General features: G+C 47.1%; 1 protein-coding gene across 1 annotated transcript in view; it reads right to left on the bottom strand.

Annotated features, from left to right (window-relative positions):
* The window catches only part of LOC139276781 (monoglyceride lipase-like), a 104,078-nt gene that overhangs the window by 30,500 nt on the left and 54,735 nt on the right, over positions 1 to 18,843 (bottom strand). The window contains exon 6 of the mRNA XM_070894785.1: positions 12,112 to 12,201. Within this exon, the coding sequence (XP_070750886.1) occupies positions 12,112 to 12,201 (90 nt within the window). The remainder of the gene's footprint in view (positions 1 to 12,111; positions 12,202 to 18,843) is intronic.

The raw sequence follows: 18,843 nt of genomic DNA on the forward strand, positions 1-18,843 counted from the left end.
CCCCGGAGAGCAGAGGCACCGGTAGCGATACCCTGCCTCAGATTGGTTTAATATTGCAGACATCCAATGGCAGGAACCGCCACGGGCCAGGAACAGTAAACTGCGCCTATGCTCGCAGTCGGCTACTGTCGCCCACCATCCGGGTGGAAAAGGTGCAGCCCACAAACCCACTCACCACCACGGCAATGCCCAAGAGTGAAGGGCTCCTCCGAACTGGACCTGGACCAGCCAGGATACCAAACTACAGAGTGCTCACAATGGTGCCCTCAAGGAAAGTAAGTCAGCAGTCCCCTGCGAAGTGCTAGACAAGGCGAGGCAGCCCCACCGTCGCTTAGACGAAACGCTCACTCGCTCAGACCGCTTCCCAGGGAGCAGCAGCGACACTGTGCAAACGAAAAGGACAGGGAGGTCACAGACACATCAGCTGTTTGTGGGCCTGCCCGACACTAGGAGTAACAGCAAGAGCCCTGAGCTCCGGCAACCCGAGCAAAATGAGCTCACCTCGCCCACAGACCCACTAGCATGAGGCACTGCACCGCCACCAGACGACCCGGATCTCATCCGGCCGTGCTGGAACTAGACTGTCCTTGTGTACCTGTACTGATATACCTTTACTGATCATGTAAATGTACCACACAAAAAGAAAAGCAACTGTAATCCACCCAACAAATGTACCAAGATGTAAATGTAAAACCCATGTGATGAACTTGAATGCAACTTGCATGTAACGGGCCATTAGCAAGATCTCTGTGTGTGGGGGAGAATGGAGTAGTCATGGACTCACAACCAGAAACCACTGGGACCTCCACTGGCAACAAATCTCACTACCAACCCACCCAAGCTAGAAGTGACCCTCCAATGGTCAACCAGGAAGAGCAAAACCCAGGTCACCGTCAATGTACGAGTCAATTTGCATTAAAGACTTGGGGGGGAAGTGAAGTCATGTATGTAGACCATGTATACTGGCTGTGTAGTCACATGGGGTGTGCCACGAGAGGGCACTGCGGTGGGAGACCTGAGGGTCACCTGCATAGGTGTGCAGGGCCCAGTATAAACGGCTGCCCACCATGTTTCACTCTGGAGTTCCAGTGGATGGGACTAGGGTCACAACAGCTTAGGTACAGTGCTAGACCTCGTGGAGTAATTCATAAGAGTATTAAAGACCTAACGCTAAAGTTGGTGCGTCTATCCTCCCAGGGGATTTGCAGGCTCTTGCGGCGACATCGTTGGTGGTATTTTTCCAGCGATTTGAGGTATATGGTCCATGTCTCTGAGCCATACAGGAGGGCGGGTATCACTACAGCCCTGTAAACCATGAGCTTGGTGCCAGATTTGAGGGCCTCATCTTCGAACACTCTCTTCTTCAGGCAGCCGAAGGCTGCGCTGGCACACTGGAGGCAGTGTTGAACCTCGTCGTCAATGTCTGCCCTTGCTGATAATAGGCTCCTGAGGTGTGGAAAGTGGTCCATGTTGTCCAGGGCCGCGCCGTGGATCTTGATGACTTGGAGGCAGTGCTGTGTGGCGGGGTCAGGTTGGTGGAGGACCTTTGTCTTACGGATTTTTAGTGTAAGGCCCATGCTTTTGTACGCCTCAGTGGAATGGGACAGAACTAATTAGGCCGTACTGTATGTTAGTTGCATACCAAGCCTGTGCACACAATCATTCACATACAATATTGATAGATTTATGGAACTGTGTGCGACGACTCGATCTTCCTTCTCATGCAACGGTGTGTGTTCTACAGGGTTTGTCATTCAAGGTAATACTTTCCTTTGGTACCCATATGAAGGTCTGTGCTCTGTGAAGCCCCAGAGGAACAAGTTCTGATTTTTCCCATTTTTTCGCCAATCCCTCCATCTGTCCCAGTTTCTCCAGCGTCCGAAATTTCACTTTTCTTTTTAAAACAACAACTTGAACTTTTACAGCATCTTCAACATGTCAAGCGATTCTCAGAGGTAAGCAAGTGTCAGAAAAAGACAGAAACGTTTTTTGGGGGGGCTGGGGTGAGGAGGAGGAGGGTGGGGGGGGGTGCATTGAGGGTGACCAAAAACTTGGTTAAAGAGATGGGTTTTAAGGAGGTGCTTAAAGAAGGAGAGAGAGGCAGAGGCATTTAGGCATGTAATTCCAGAAATTGCGACCTAGCCAGCTGAATGCATGGCCGCTGAGGATGAGGTGAAGGGAGGGCAGATGCATGAGGCACAGATGTAACAGAGAATTGGGGTTTGGATTGTAGACCGAAAGGACGTTACAGAAATAAAGATGGGAAAGGCCATGAAAATATTTAAAGACAAGAACATTTTATATTTGAGGTGTTGTGGGCCCAGAAGCAAGTGTAGGTTTCTGAATGATACCCGATTTCAGGGGTTAAGTTACAAGGAGAGATTAGGGTTGTATCTCCTAGAATTTAGAAGGTTAAGGGGTGATCTGATCGAAGTTTTCAGGATATTAAGGAGAACAGATAGAGAGAAACTATAGCGAGAAACTATATAGAGAAACAAGAAATATAAAAACAGATAGTAAGGGTTTCTACAGGTACATAAAAAGGAAGAGAGTGGCTAAAGTAAATGTTAGTCCCTTAGGCGATGTGATTTAGGGAATTAATAATGGGGAACAGGGAAATGGCAGAGACTTTGAACAAATATTTTGTATCGGTCTTCACGGTAGCAGACACTAAAAACATCCCAATAATGGATAATCAAGGGACTATTGGGAGGGAGGAACTTAAAACAATCACTGTCGCTAAAGAAGTAGTACTCGGTAAAATAATGGGACTAAAGGTGAATAAGTCCCCTGGACCTGATGGCTTGCATCTTAGGATTTTAAAAGAAGTAGCTGCAGAAATAGTGGATGCATTGGTTGTAATCTACCAAAATTCCTTGGATTCTGGGGAGATCCCAGTGGATTGGAAACCGCAAATGTAACACCCCTATTTAAAAAGGAGGGAGACATAAAGCAGGAAACTATAGACCAGTTAGCCTAACATCTGTCGTTGGGAAAATGCTGCAGTCCATTATTAAGGAAGCAGTAGCAGGACATTTGGAAAAGCATAATTTAATCAAGCAGAGTCAGCATGGTTTTATGAAAGGAAAATCATGTTTGACAAATTTGCTGGAGTTCTTTGAGGATGTAACGAGCAAGATGGATAAGGGGGGACCAGTGGATGTGGTGTATTTGGATTTCCAGAAGGCATTCGATAAGGTGCCACCTAAAAGGTTACTGTATAAGATAAAAGTTCATGGGGTTGGAGGTAATATATTAGAATGGATAGAGGATTGGTTAAGTAACAGAAAACAGAGAGTCGGGATAAATGGGTCATTTTCCGGTTGGCAAACAGTAATTAGTGGAGTGCCACAGGGATCGGTGCTATATTAACGATTTGGAGGAAGGGACCAAGTGTAATGTAGCCAAGTTTGCTGATGATACAAAGATGGGTGGGAAAGCAAGTTGTGAGGAGGACACAAAAAATCTGCAGAGGGATATAGACAGGCTGAGTGAGTGGACAAACATTCGGCAGATGGAGTATAATGTGGTAAAGTGTGAGGTTTTCCACTTTGGCAGATTTATTTAAATGGAAAAAAATTACAAAATGCTGCAGTACAGAGGGATCTGGGGGTTCTTGTGCATGAAACACGAAAAGTTAGTATGCATGTACAGCAAGTAATCAGGAAGGCAAATGGAATGTTGGTCTTTATTGCAAGGGGGATAGAGTATAAAAGCAGAGCTGTCCTGCTACAACTGTACAGGGTATTGGTGAGGCCACAGCTAGAGTACTGCGTACAGTTTTTGTCTCCTTATTTAAGGAAGAATATACCTGCATTGGATGCGGTTCAGAGAACGTTCACTCGGTTGATTCCTGAGATGAGGGCGTTGATTTCTGACGAAAGGTTGAGAAGATTGGGCCTGTACTCATTGGAGTTCAGAAGAATGAGAGGTGATCTTATTGAGATATATAAGATAATGAGGGGGCTCGACAGGGTAGATGCAGAGAGGATGTTTCCCCTCGTGGGGGAATCTAGAACTTGGGGGCATAGTCTGAGAATAACGAGTCGCCCATTTAAAACCGAGATGAGGAGGAATTTCTTCTCTCAAAGGGTTGTAAATCTATGGAATTCTCTGCCCCAGAGAGCTGTGGAGGCTGGGTCATTGAATATATTTAAGGCAGAGATAGACAGAGTTTTGAGCGATAAGGGAGTAAAGGGTTATGGGGAGCGGGCGGGGAAGTGGAGCTGAGCCCATGATCAGATCAGCCATGATCTTATTGAATGGTGGAGCAGGTTCGAAGGGCCAAATGGCCTAATTCTGCTCCTATTCTTATGTTCTTATGTTCTTATTGCCACTGGTTTGGGATTCTAGGACTAGGGGGGCATAGTCTAACAATTAAAGCCAGATCTTTCAGGACTGAAATTAGGAAACACTTCTGCACACAAAGGGTGGTAGAAGTTTGGAACAATTGATCTAGCATCAATTGCCTTTTGTGGAAGCGGCACTTGATGCTAGATCAATTGGACATTTTAAATTGGAGATTGTTAACCAAAGGTATTAATGGATATGGGCCAAAGGTGGGTACATGGAGTTAGGTCGCATCAGGCATGATCTCATTGAATGGTGGAATAGGCTCGAGGGGTTGAATGGCCTACTCCTGTTCCTATGTTCCTGTGTTCGTAAGTTAAGGAGAACCAGTGGGACTTGGTGTGAGATAGGTATGGTCAGCAGAGTTTTGAATAAATGGAGGTTCATGGAGGGTAGAGTATAGTCAGTGTCAGCTGTGGCTCAGTGGGTCGCACTCTCTGGGTGGGAGGGGCTGGGAGTGAACAGCTGCTGCTGATTACTGCAGGAGTTGGAGTGAATTTGTAAAAAGTTGGTGGTGTTTTTTTTTTCAAATTTTAGGGCCTTTTTGGCCCAGCTCCCAGGATTAATTTAATCAGGGGAGAAAATGTTGGGAGAAAGGAGAATAAAAGGCCCAAAGATTTGGGCCGGGACCCCAGAAGGTTTGGAAAAAGTAACACGATGGTGGTTCACTGGATAAGATGCGAGCTTGGGATATCATCCAGGCGGTACATGAGGACTGCGGTGAGGGAAGTTGCTTTGCTTCCCGACCAAAGTTGGATTCGAGGTGACGGTCACTGGCCGAGAGTTGGAAAGACTTTTACTGGGCATGAAGGTTGGTGAGACGTACTTGAATGTATCTCTGCTGCATTCTTAAACCTGCCAATTTATGTTGAGGACGATGTGCTGATAAAAAAGTTGGAGTCATGGGACATTAAACTTTTCTCGGTAATAAAGAGGAGATACGATTCAGGAACGCGGGTAGCCGATGGAACCCGTTATGTAATGGTACGGTTCCCAGAGGGGGTGAAGTCATTGCCCTACACCATGAAATTTGAGACAATGGAAGGAGTGCAGTAGTTCCGGGTATTGCATGATAACCAGGTGAAGGTTTGTTATTATTGTCTTGGACACGACCATCTTGTAAGAAGCTGTCCAGACCTGTACAGTTATAACTGCGGCGAGTCTGGACACATCGCTTGGAACTACAAGGCAGAGAGCTGTGCGGTTTGTCACAAAGGCTCCACCCGCTGTGAATGTGAGGCAGAAGGATGCCCCTTGAGTGGTGAGGAGATGGGAGAAGGAGAAGGAGCTGTGAGTGGAGTAGCCAAAAAAGCGGCGCAGGCAGAGGACACAGCAGCCGAACGGAATGAGAAAAGAGCGCAAGAAGAGGCAGAAAATTGCAGAGCAGAAAACAGGATGAAGATGGTGGAAAACACACCAAGTACGGTGGAAAAGGATAAAGTCAGCGGAGGACATCACGGGTCAAGGATAGATTTGAGGCATAATATGGCTCGCCTCTCCCTAAAGAATCGAGTGTCCGTGGGGGGAGCGGGGTGCGGGGTAAGTGTAAGAGCTCCAAAGAAAGATGGGGAGTCGTACATCTCGGGGTGCAGGAGGAGGCAAGACAAGGAGAGAGTGCAAGAGGCAGGAGCCTTAAAGGGGCAGTAGGACACGAGCGGGGAGACAAAGATGCCAAAAGGGAGCAAATGGGTGGAGACACGCCATTGTCCCAAAGAGAGAAGAAACGGGGAGTGGGGAGGTGAGGCCGAAGGGAGTGGCACTGTTGGAGAAACCGTGATAGCAGGAAGTCTCTCTAAGGGAGATTATGTATCAAGGTTGCTTTGTTTGGAGGGAAACTTGAGGGAGAATATAACGCGCGTATAAGAGGACTCTGCCCTAACTTCTAAACAGGAAGTCAAATATCTATTCTTACTCGCAAGTATTTCTCCAACTCAGTACGTGGCTGCTATATAATGAGGTGCACAGTGAGCTGTGGAAAGGGTACTGAACTCAATGGGTTAATGTTGGCCTTGTTTACAGCGCTGAATAGAAAATTGCAGATAATTTGTTGGCCCCAGTTTTGCTCGATCGAATGAGCAGCCATCACATGATCAGCATCTTCAGTAATAACCTTTGACTGATTGACCTTTGAACGGGTGCTATCATGAAGGACATCGCCTTGGAGACGGTGCACAATCCTGTATTGTCGTTGTTAATCTCTCCTCCCTCCAACCCGCGACGCAACATCTATTGCCAGACCTTACAGCCCCCTGAGGAAACTATACAGATCACAATAAAGAGCAGACTTTGACTTTGGATAATTGTGTCAGTCACTAACTGAGAGTCATAGCATCACACGACAAAAGAGAATGATGTTAATGTGCAGCATGAGGACACACTGTCCCATGAGTATTTTAATTACATTGCTTCTGCAGCTGTTGGCATTGCTGTTACTTGAGCTTGCAACTCTTAACTAAGCAATTCTCAAACTGCAACAACAGCAGCAACATTGAGCCAACATTCTTCACCAACAAAATCATCCCAAAGTGCTTCGTCAATCTGCACCAGCCCAGATGTTGTGCTCAAAGCTCGGGAGCCGGGCTCGAAGCCACGACCTTCTCTCTCGGAGGCGAGAGTGTGACCCACTGAGCCACGGCCGACAGCTGTGATTAAAAAAAAATATAGGGGCCGAAATTGCCCTTCCCGGGGCGGTGTGGAATGGCCACCGACTCTCCGTGGAGGGGCCGCCATTTTGTAAATTGCCTTACCTCGGATTTGGAGCGGTGTCCGGTGCCGCTCCACCCGTTTTCGCGCCACGCGTGCACGTGCCGCCCCTTTTCCGACTGGCGAGGACCGCCTCGCGAAGTTACTCCTCAGGAAATGGCCTCCTTCTCGATATTGGCCCACGGGAGTGGCTCCGTCGCAGGTCGCTGCCCCCGACAGCTTTTGTTGTCGGTACACACTCTGTGGCTTGGCAGTCCGGCCGCCCTTAAAGGGAAGGCGCACTGCCACGACCGCCATGTTAATTATTTTGTCGGCTGACTTGAGGCCAACATCTCGAGGTTGTCTCCCCCGCACTTCCCCCACCCCCGCACCCTCCCCCTCCCACCCTCATCCCCCGCACCCTGCGCCCTCCCTCCTTCCCCCCACCCCCTGCACCCTCCCCATCGCACCTCTCCCTCCACCTCCACGCACCCTCCCCCTCGCACCTCTCCCTCCCCCCCACACCCTCACCCCCACTGCACCCTCCCCCCTCCCCCTAGGCTCCTCCCCCTCCCCCCCACCCCCTGGCTGCTCTTGGACACCTCCCATGGTAGGGGGCAGGTGCAGGGGGCTTACCTAAAAGCATTAGCCAGGCTCACCAGCAACCTGATCCTTTGGTTGCAGTTGACATGAGCCCAGGAGAAAAGTGAGGGTAAGACCAATTTCCTGAGTTTTTGGGCAGTGGAGAGAGGTTTGTGGGAAGGAATTGGGTTTATTTCCTCACAAAAGGATATTTTTGTCCAGCCTGTTGGAGTCAGTGACGAGGTGTGCTTGGCACGGGTTTCCATGTCTGAATCCTAACACCCTCTGTAGAATTGGTTTCACACATATCTAATCAATTGATCAAATTAAACATTAGCCAAACCTTGAAAACACACAGTATGGCGTTTTTCTACTTGGGTTTAAGAAACATATAAAGATACATTTTGGCACTTCATATTGGATAACTGGGCACACTGCTCACCCCCTTCCGCCCAATGGACACTTTGCTCTTTAGGATCATCAATCAACTTGTCTTCAACTCAACTCAAAGGAGCAGTTGATGCTTGAGTTAGTTGTGGCTAATGAATTGGTGGTGGTTCGTGAGTGCCTTTGAAATAATGGCCATTTGACGGAGTTCACAATTAGGCTTAGAGGGGAGATTGAAGGATCAGATTAAACAAAAGTATTGGTCATGGTAGAATAGTTTGCTTTGGTCTTCACAGTGAAGGAGGAGGATACAATACCACAGGGGAGGCAGGAGATTAATAAAGGGGATAAAATTACAGGGAACATTAGAAACAGAGATACTGGGATGGATAAAATAATGGGACTGAATCTGGAAATCTCCAGGCCCAGATGGTATTCAATCGAGGATATTGAAAGTAGTGGGTGAGGAAACTGGGGCACACCAGTTACAATCTTCCAAAAATCATTGGATTCAGATGATTGGAAGATAACAATTGTAACACCCTTATTCTGAAAAGGAGGAAAAGACAAATCGAATATCCACTGACCAATAGCGAGATAACTGCTAGAATCTAACATGAGGGACAGAATAAGAGAGCACTAGGAAAGGTATGAGTTGATTTGGGAGAGTCAGCATGGTCCTATACATGGTACATCGTACTTAACTAACCCACAGAGCTCCTGGACAGATTGAGAATGAAGATGCCCCCTGCATTGATTTTGTGAAGGCATTTGACATGGTTCTACATGAATTTATGATCATGTGAAATTGGAAGCAACATCATGGTATGGTGGAGAAAGTGGTTGGGAGGTAGAAGATAGAAAGTTAGGATAAAGGAAACATCCTTTGGTTGGCAGATAGATAATCAAAGAGATTTAGGTGTCCAGGTACCTATGTCATTAAATGTTAACTCTTAGGTATAAAAATGAATCAAAAAGGGCTCATGGAGTGCTGGGCCTTACAAGAAGTGTTAGATATAAAGGCAGGAAAATGCCATTGCATTTATACAGAGCAGGAAGCTCAGTTCATTTTGAATACGTGGGTAATTTGTACAATTTAGCACTCCTGTGCAGACCTTTCCATGGCAGGCGAACCAGCTGGGAGTTTGGGTGCCAAGGTCAATGCCCCTAATTCACGGCCTATACACCATCTTTTGCCCCTGAGGAAGGATGTACCGGCCTTGGAGAAAGCCCATTCAGGCTTCATGAGGACACTACCTGGGATGAAAGTACTACGATGAGAGACTAGGTAAATTTGTGTTTGAGATTAAAGGGTAATCTGGTTGAGGTGTTTAAATTAATGAAGTCAATTGATCGGGTAAATAGCAACAACTCTTTGATAGAAAATCCAGAACAAGTGCCCATGAATGTAGAATTTGATTTAAGATGAGAAAATTAAAAGTGAATGCAGGAAAATCTTCACGCAAAAGTTCTGAGAATATCGAGCTTACTATCCCAGAAGGCCATAGATACAGAATCGATTGTGATGTTTAAAATGTGGGACAAAGGTGACTAGGGAGTGTGGACAGAAGGCAGAGAATTTCGATTGGAAAGATGAAGAGCTGCTATGGCCAACAAAATGGTGGCACAGACTCGATGGGTCAAATTGACGTGCCTGGATTTGCTTAGGATGTAACTTTGGAAGTTTTACTACATTAAAGGTGCTGTATAATGAAAGTTGTTGTTGAGAGAAAATGCCCCTCTGATGCGAGTTCATGATGTGTCAGTGAAGAGTTCATAAGCTCAGTCAAGTCCTCACACAGAATCCATTAAAACCTTTCTTCCTCGAATCATAGAAATTTACAGCACAGGTGGAGGTCATTCGACCCATCGTGTCTGTGCCAGTCGACCAAGAGCTATCCAGCCTAATTGCATTTTCCAGCTCTTGATCCATAGCCTCGTAGGTTACGGCACATCAAGTGCAGAGGAGGACAAAGGGTTTGATTAGGGCAGGGAAAATGGAGTATGAGAAGAAGCTTGCAGGGAACATTAAGACGGATTGCAAAAGTTTCTATAGATATGTAAAGAGAAAAAGGTTAGTAAAGACAAATGTAGGTCCCCTGCAGTCAGAATCAGGGGAAGTCATAACGGGGAACAAAGAAATGGCGGACCAATTGAACAAGTACTTTGGTTCGGTATTCACGAAGGAGGACACGAACAACCTTCCGGTTATAAAAGGGGTCGGGGGGTCTAGTAAGGAGGAGGAACTGAGGGAAATCCTTATTAGCCGGGAAATTGTGTTGGGGAAATTGATGGGATTGAAGGCCGATAAATCCCCAGGGCCTGATGGACTGCATCCCAGAGTACTTAAGGAGGTGGCCTTGGAAATAGTGGATGCGTTGACAGTCATTTTCCAACATTCCATTGACTCTGGATCAGTTCCTATGGAGTGGAGGGTAGCCAATGTAACCCCACTTTTTAAAAAAGGAGGGAGAGAGAAAACAGGGAATTATAGACCGGTCAGCCTGACATCGGTAGTGGGTAAAATGATGGAATCAATTATTAAGGATGTCATAGCAGTGCATTTGGAAAGAGGTGACATGATAGGTCCAAGTCAGCATGGATTTGTGAAAGGGAAATCATGCTTGACAAATCTTCTGGAATTTTTTGAGGATGTTTCCAGTAGAGTGGATAAGGGAGAACCAGTTGATGTGGTATATTTGGACTTTCAGAAGGCGTTCGACAAGGTCCCACACAAGAGATTGATGTGCAAAGTTAGAGCACATGGGATTGGGGGTAGTGTACTGACATGGATTGAGAACTGGTTGTCAGACAGGAAGCAAAGAGTAGGAGTAAATGGGTACTTTTCAGAATGGCAGGCAGTGACTAGTGGGGTACCGCAAGGTTCTGTGCTGGGGCCCCAGCTGTTTACACTGTACATTAATGATTTAGATGAGGGGATTAAATGTAGTATCTCCAAATTTGCGGATGACACTAAGTTGGGTGGCAGTGTGAGCTGCGAGGAGGATGCTGTGAGGCTGCAGAGCGACTTGGATAGGTTAGGTGAGTGGGCAAATGCATGGCAGATGAAGTATAATGTGGATAAATGTGAGGTTATCCACTTTGGTGGTAAAAACAGAGAGACAGACTATTATCTGAATGGTGACAGATTAGGAAAAGGGGAGGTGCAAAGAGACCTGGGTGTCATGGTACATCAGTCATTGAAGGTTGGCATGCAGGTGCAGCAGGCGGTTAAGAAAGCAAATGGCATGTTGGCCTTCATAGCAAGGGGATTTGAGTACAGGGGCAGGGAGGTGTTGCTACAGTTGTACAGGGCATTGGTGAGGCCACACCTGGAGTATTGTGTACAGTTTTGGTCTCCTAACCTGAGGAAGGACATTCTTGCTATTGAGGGAATGCAGCGAAGGTTCACCAGACTGATTCCCGGGATGGCGGGACTGACCTATCAAGAAAGACTGGATCAACTGGGCTTGTATTCACTGGAGTTCAGAAGAATGAGAGGGGACCTCATAGAAACATATAAAATTCTGACGGGGTTAGACAGGTTAGATGCAGGAAGAATGTTCCCAATGTTGGGGAAGTCCAGAACCGGGGGTCACAGTCTAAGGATAAGGGGTAAGCCATTTAGGACCGAGATGCGGAGGAACTTCTTCACCCAGAGAGTGGTGAACCTGTGGAATTCTCTACCACAGAAAGTTGTGGAGGCCAATTCACTAAATATATTCAAAAAGGAGTTAGATGAGGTCCTTACTGCTAGGGGGATCAAGGGGTATGGCGAGAAAGCAGGAATGGGGTACTGAAGTTGAATGTTCAGCCATGAACTCATTGAATGGCGGTGCAGGCTAGAAGGGCCGAATGGCCTACTCCTGCACCTATTTTCTATGTTTCTATGTTTCTATATCCAGGTACTTTTTAAATGTGGTGAAGGTTTCTATCTCTACCACCCTTTCAGGCAGTGAATTACAGACCCCCAATACCCTCTGGCTGAAAAACTTTCTCCTCAACTTCCCTGTAATCCTTCTACCAATTACTTTAAATCTATGCCCACTGGTTATTGACCTCTCTGTTAAAGGGAAATCACATGCAGAAAAAAAATCACTGCAAACTCACCTCTCTTTCTGATCTTGATAGCCAACGGGCATCCATGTACCCCAAGGTTATGTTTGGCAGCAAGTGATACATCAATTTGGCAATGCACTTCTGGAGTGGAGAAAGCAAAGCAAATCCGGTTAAGTCTATGGGCTAGATTTTACACTTTTACACTTTTGTGCAGATCGCCCAAATATTTCCGGTGTGGGCGGTAAAAATGGGTTTTCATATCTCCGGCTTGTCGCTCATTCTCAAAGCCCCTATTCTCCATTTTTGAAATTGGACGTTACCGCGAGTGATATGAAATGGGCGTTAGCGTTAAATCTCTCTGACCTTCTGCCGTAAAGTGTTGCCGTCCTTAGCAACGGCATGGCAACGCTCAATTCCCGCGATTCAGGAGGTCAGTGCAGAAGAGGAGACAGAGAGAGAGGGAGATGAGAGGGACTGAAGACGTGTGTGGATGTGGTATGGCTGCTTTAGGAGGAAGAAAGGAGAGTTTAGAGCTTTGGAGCAAATAGGGAAACAAAAATTAGCTGTTACCAGCCAGATATTTGCCCGAATTTGGCCTATAATGGAGGGAGAGGAGGAGGTGTCACAGCACGCTCTGGAGAATGACGCTGACGAGAGATGTGAGCTGGGAGAGGAGCACATTGGAGGGCGCAAAAGAGCGAGGAGGTTCTCGGATGGCCTCCCTCCTGCAGGAGGTCGGGTCACACTGGGTGATTTGACCCAGGGAGGGCATGGGAAGCCCACCCCAAAGGCTGACCATAAGATATGGGCCGAGATAGCAGAGGTGGTCTCGTCGGCGACCAACGAGGTGTGTGAGGGCAACCAATGCTGCAAACGTTGGAACGACCTTGTGGGATCTGCAAGAGTAAGTATTACATTTATTTACATGTACTTATGTATTTACATAATTTGATTTGTAGCTGTCATGAGTGACTATCAGCAGATGTGAGGTCTTTCATTTTTACCGGGAATGTTTTACTCAAAGCCTGTGGTCACGATGCACGTCTTTAGGTAAAGAATGATAATTATCATAATAATCATGATTACTTCTGTCGGTTATGTGTTGTATCTTTTTCTGTGACGGTACCGAGCAATGATATCACGCAATAATTTCATGCCATATCGTCCTGTCACCTTTTACAGAAGAAGCTCTCGATGATGAGGTCCGTGCAAAGGCGAATGGGTGGGGGGCCCACCAGTCCCCAGCAACATCACTGAGATGGAGGAGCGGGTGCTCGCACTCATGGGGAAGAACACCCGGGCAGCCATGGAAGCATCTGCAGACCCTGAAGTGATGCCAGGTGAGTAAAGTTTACACCATTGCGTGATGAAAATTAATAGATGCCACACCAATTCATATTCGAACAATCACATATGATAGATGATTTCTAAAATTGTGCTAGAAATAATGCTGGCCTAATGAAAATCATTGCAATGCACAATGTGTTGATAGTCATGAAATGTGATGTCTGTGATGATCTTGATAGCAGTGCTGCTTTTGTCGTGCATATGCTATGCGTAGCGCAGGAATGACCTTGTGACCCTAGCACCCCCTTCTCCTCTAATAACCTCATTTGTGTTTTGCAGCTCAGCCAGCAGCGCGGCCCCAGGAAAGACCACAGAGGCCAGAAGTTGGGGAAGCGGGGCCAGACTCACCGGATGATCCTTCATCTGCTGAGGAGCTCCGATTCTCGCCTGTCAATCCGCTGGGTCTGTTCTCCATGGATGAGAGCGCGGACTTCGAGGAACCTGCATCGCCACGCTCCAGAAGCCATTCCACCCCAAGGCCATCTACTGCTCCTCTGGTCATTTCCGCCTCCACTCTGGAGGTACCGGCCACAAGCACCTCGCCACAGGGCACCCCATTTGTCCCCAGGACGACGCCGACCCCGCGGAGGTTTTGTGTACGCGGCAGGTCTCGTTTCACAAGCGCGACATGAGAGCGGAGAGATGGTACAGTTGTCCAGGATGACTGTAAACATTGGTGACCAGCTCCTCGATGCATTGGGGGGCACATCCCGACAGCTGGCCACCATGACTGAATACGTTCCGCGGATGGCAGAGGCCCAGGAGGCGATAGCCAGGAACACTGCTGGCACATGCCTCCCAGTGGTCCCGGAGCGTGACACTCTACCCCTAGGTTCTGCACCACCACTGCGAATGACAGATGAGAGGCAGGACCAAGATCCTGCTTCTGGATCAGAGAATTTTCGCCCCTCGGCACCCCCCGCTCCCGTACCCGTGCAACCACCACCTCTGCCTTCATCCCCTCCAATGAGGCACTGCCTGAGGAGCTCTTCGGCATGGAGTGAGGAGGGGAAGGGGTAGAGGTGGGGAGAAGAAGGGGAGGGGGGAAGAAAAGTGAGGTGCATGTGCGCAGGTGATGGCTGTGTTACATCTCCATCTGGGTGTGTGCAATTTGTTGTAATGTGACCACCCTCCTGCTTTGCATTTTTATTCTGTGTTGCTGGACATGTTGACCATTTGATTGATGTCAATGGTGGAAAAAGTGGGGTGTGGGCAGGGATGGAGTGTTTTTGCCTGTGATACTTATGATTTCAGACCAATGATGGTATAAATTTTTGTTTATTGAACATAACATTGTTGCGCATTATCTCAGAGAGCTGGACCGTTACACACTGGTGATTCCTTAACATGAAAGGGTTAAGAAAAACAACTTCAATCAACGTACACTTTAACTGGCACCAAGGTGATGGGCACCATTGATGTCTGAGCTGCATACACACAGCAGTGTGTCAGTGTTGTCACTCACAGCAACGTTCTTTCAGGCAAATCGTTCAGATATCAGTTTCTCACTTAAGAGTCTTGCAGCTATGAAGCTAACACGGGCCTTTTCCTGTGATCTGGAGGGGGGCATGGGCATGGTTGCATAGCCAGCCTGAATGTCTGGCCCTAGGTCAGCGTCCAGCCCCTTGTCCTCCTCTTCCTCTCTCTCCTGAGGCGGAACATCAGTCCCTTCTGGCAATTCTTGGCCCCTCCTGATAGCCAGGTTGTGCAGCATGGAGGACACGACCACGAATTTAGCTACTTGCTCAGGGTTGTATTGTAGCTCCCCTCCTGAGTGGTCCAGGCAACTGAAGCACTGCTTAAGCACAGTTATTGTTTTCTGGACCACATTGCTTGTGCCTCTGTGGCTCTGGTTGTATCACTTCTCGACCTCGGTGTGGTGTAATGTGGGAGGTCATCAGCTAGGTGGCTAGGCCATATCGGTTATCACCAAGCATCCAGCATTGTCCTTGTGGCTGACTCTTAAACATGTCAGAGTCAGCGCTCTGACGCAGGATGTGAACCTCATCAAAGGTGCCCGAACATTTGGCATTCACTGCCTTTATGATCTGGTTATGGACCTTCAGGGAGTGAAATCCTTTTCTGTTATGAAAACGCTCTGGGTCCTGAGAAGAAGGCCGCATGGCGATGTGAGTGCACTGTATAGCTCCCTGCACCCTGTGGAACTTAGCAATGCGGTACAATGCTCCCGCCCTGTCAGTCTGAGCCTCCGTGGTCATGGGGAAGCTGATAAAGTCCATCCTTCATGTGTACAGGGCCTCCATGTCTTGTCTAATACAGTGATGAGTGGCATGGTGAGACAGAGGGAAAATCTTGACCGCGGAGGCCCGAAAGGAACAGGACGCGTAGAAAGACAGTGCCGCAGTGACCTTGACCTCGACTGACACTGATGTCCTGATGGCAGGCTGCATATGTGGCCTGATGAGCTCACATATTTCACTGATCACCACCTTGTGGAAGCACAGTCTCCGAAGGCAGGTGTGCTCGGACATGTCGAGGTAAGACCTCTTTTCCCTGTAAGTGCGGGGTGTGTATGGTCTGGACCTCCTCCTCATTTTTGCACTTCTTACATTGGGCACATAATGATGTGTATCAGACATTGAGCCATTTGCACTCTGCAGCATCTGTGTATTAATCGATGCAGGCTGAGAAATGGCTGGCCCCATTTCAATGAAATTATAATAGCGATTGATCAGAAGCAATCATTTCCTCACTAAAATACACCTACAGTAAACCCCCAATAGTCCAGAGTCTGAAAATATGTCTGTTGAGATGGTCACTTAACCCAAGAAGAACTCCAGAGTCAATCCAAACTCCCTTGAAGCAGCCTTTTGAATGAAGCGACCTACGATTTAAAAAATGGCGCCCATGCCGCTGTGATTCGTTCAGAACAGTTCCACTTTTTCTGAGCGGCGTTTTGGATGAACGATATTGTGGGCGAGATGTGTGCGAGGTGGTGAAAGTGACGCTCGCCGATCTCCTGGGCGTTAGTTTCGGCAAATGTGATCTTTACAACAAAAAAAAGTAGGCGGGCAGTATTATTGAATCTCGACATTAATTACGTGCGGAAACTTATGCTGGGCGATATTATGGGCGTTGGTTTCGCCCATTCTGATGATTCCGCCCAAAAAAGTGGGCGGGCGGTATCATTTTTCCCGGCGTTACGCACATGGGTAAAGTAACGCTTGCCGATAAGTGTCTGAAAAATGGGCGTCAGTTTCCATTTTGTGGCTAAATGGGTAATATCTGGGTGTTATGCATGCAAAAAAAATGGAAAATCTAGCCCTATGTCCTTATTTGGATCCACACTTCACTCATTCTCTGGCAGGACATCATTGCCCTTGAGCAATCGAGATTAATGTTCAAGGACACACCTACAAATTAGAGCCAGGCCTTTCAGGAGTGAAATAGGAAACACTTCTACACACAATGGATGGTAGAAGTTTGTAACTCTCTTCCATAATCTACCAAAATTCTCTGGACTCTGGGGAGGTACCAGCGGATTGGAGAGCAGCTAATGTAACGCCTCTGTTTAAAAAAGGGGGCAGGCAAAAGGCAGGTAACTATAGGCCGGTTAGTTTAACATCTGTAGTGGGGAAAATGCTTGAAACTATCATTAAGGAAGAAATAGCGGGACATCTGGATAGGAATAGTGCAATCAAGCAGACGCAGCATGGATTCACGAAAGGGAAATCATGTTTAACTAACTTACTGGAATTCTTTGAGGATATAACGAGCATGGTGGACAGAGGTGTACCGATGGATGTGGTGTATTTAGATTTCCAAAAGGCATTCGATAAGGTGCCACACAATAGGTTACTGCAGAAGATAAAGGTATGCGGAGTCAGAGGAAATGTATTAGCATGGATAGAGAATTGGCTGGCGAACAGAAAGCAGAGAGTCAGGATAAATGGGTCCTTTTCCGGTTGGAAATCAGTGGTTAGTGGTGTGCCACAGGGATCAGTACTGGGACCACAACTGTTTACAATATACATAGATGACCTAGAAGAGGGGACAGAGTGTAGTGCAACAAAATTTGCAGATGACACTAAGATTAGTGGGAAAGCGGGTTGTGTAGAGGACTCAGAGAGGCTGCAAGGAGATTTGGATAGGTTAAGCGAATGGACTAAGGTTTGGCAGATGGAATACAATGTCGGAAAGTGTGAGGTCATCCACCTTGGGAAAAAAAACAGTAAAAGGGAATATTATTTGAATGGGGAGAAATTACAACATGCTGTGGTGCAGAGGGACCTGGGGGTCCTTGTGCATGAATCCCAAAAGGTTAGTTTGCAGGTGCAGCAGGTAATCAGGAAGGCAAATGGAATGTTGGCCTTCATTGCGAAAGGGATGGAGTACAAAAGCAGGGAGGTGTTGCTGCAACTGTATAAGGTATTGGTGAGGCCGCACCTGGAGTACTGCGTGCAGTTTTGGTCACCTTACTTAAGGAAGGATATACTAGCTTTGGAAGGGGTACAGAGACGATTCACTAGGCTGATTCGAGAAATGAGGGGGTTACCTTATGATGATAGATTGAGTAGACTGGGTCTTTACTCCTTGGAGTTCAGAAGGATGAGGGGTGATCTTATGGAAACATTTAAAATCATGAAAGGGATAGACAAGATAGAGGCAGAGAGGTTGTTTCCATTGGTGGGGGAGACTAGAACTAGGGGGCACAGCCTCAAAATACGGAGGAGCCAATTTAAAACCGAGTTGAAAAAGAATTTCTTCTCCCAGAGGGTTGTGAATCTGTGGAATTCTCTGCCCAAGGAAGCAGTTGAGGCTGGCTCATTGAATGTTTTCAAGTCAAAGATAGATAGATTTTTAAGCAATAAGGGAATTAAAGGTTACGGGGAGAGGGCGGGTAAGTGGAGCTGAGTCCACGACCAGATCAGCCATGATCTTATTGAATGGCGGAGCAGGCTCGAGGGGCTAGATGGCCTACTCCTGTTCCTAATTCTTATGTTCTTAAACAGCGTTGATGCTAGACCAATTGTTAATTTTAAATCTGAGATTGGTGGATTTTTGTTGACCAAAGGTATTAAGGGATATGGGCCAAAGACAGGTACATGGAGTTAGGTCGCAGATCATTGAATGGTGGAACAGGCTCGAGGGGCTGAACGGTTCTATGTTCCTACAAATTTGAGACCCTGGTTCAGAGCGTGTATCAGGAACTCAGGCGTGAAGGTTATTGACCCTCATAGGACTTTCCATCCATTGGGATGAAAAATCCTGGGTGAGATCTACACTACACAGTTTAATTCCTGACACGCACTTGCCACTAGGTCCAGCTGTGACTCAGGCGATCAAATTCACGGAGCAAGAAACGAGTTAGATTTTATGGGTTACATCAAAATACAATTTGATGTTGTGATATATTCGAGGGTTGAGTACAAAGACCTGAGTAGCCGTTTATTGTCAGTGACTTTTCTTTGAGGA

This window comes from Pristiophorus japonicus, chromosome 12 (assembly GCF_044704955.1).
Source record: "Pristiophorus japonicus isolate sPriJap1 chromosome 12, sPriJap1.hap1, whole genome shotgun sequence".
NCBI lineage: Eukaryota > Metazoa > Chordata > Chondrichthyes > Pristiophoridae > Pristiophorus > Pristiophorus japonicus.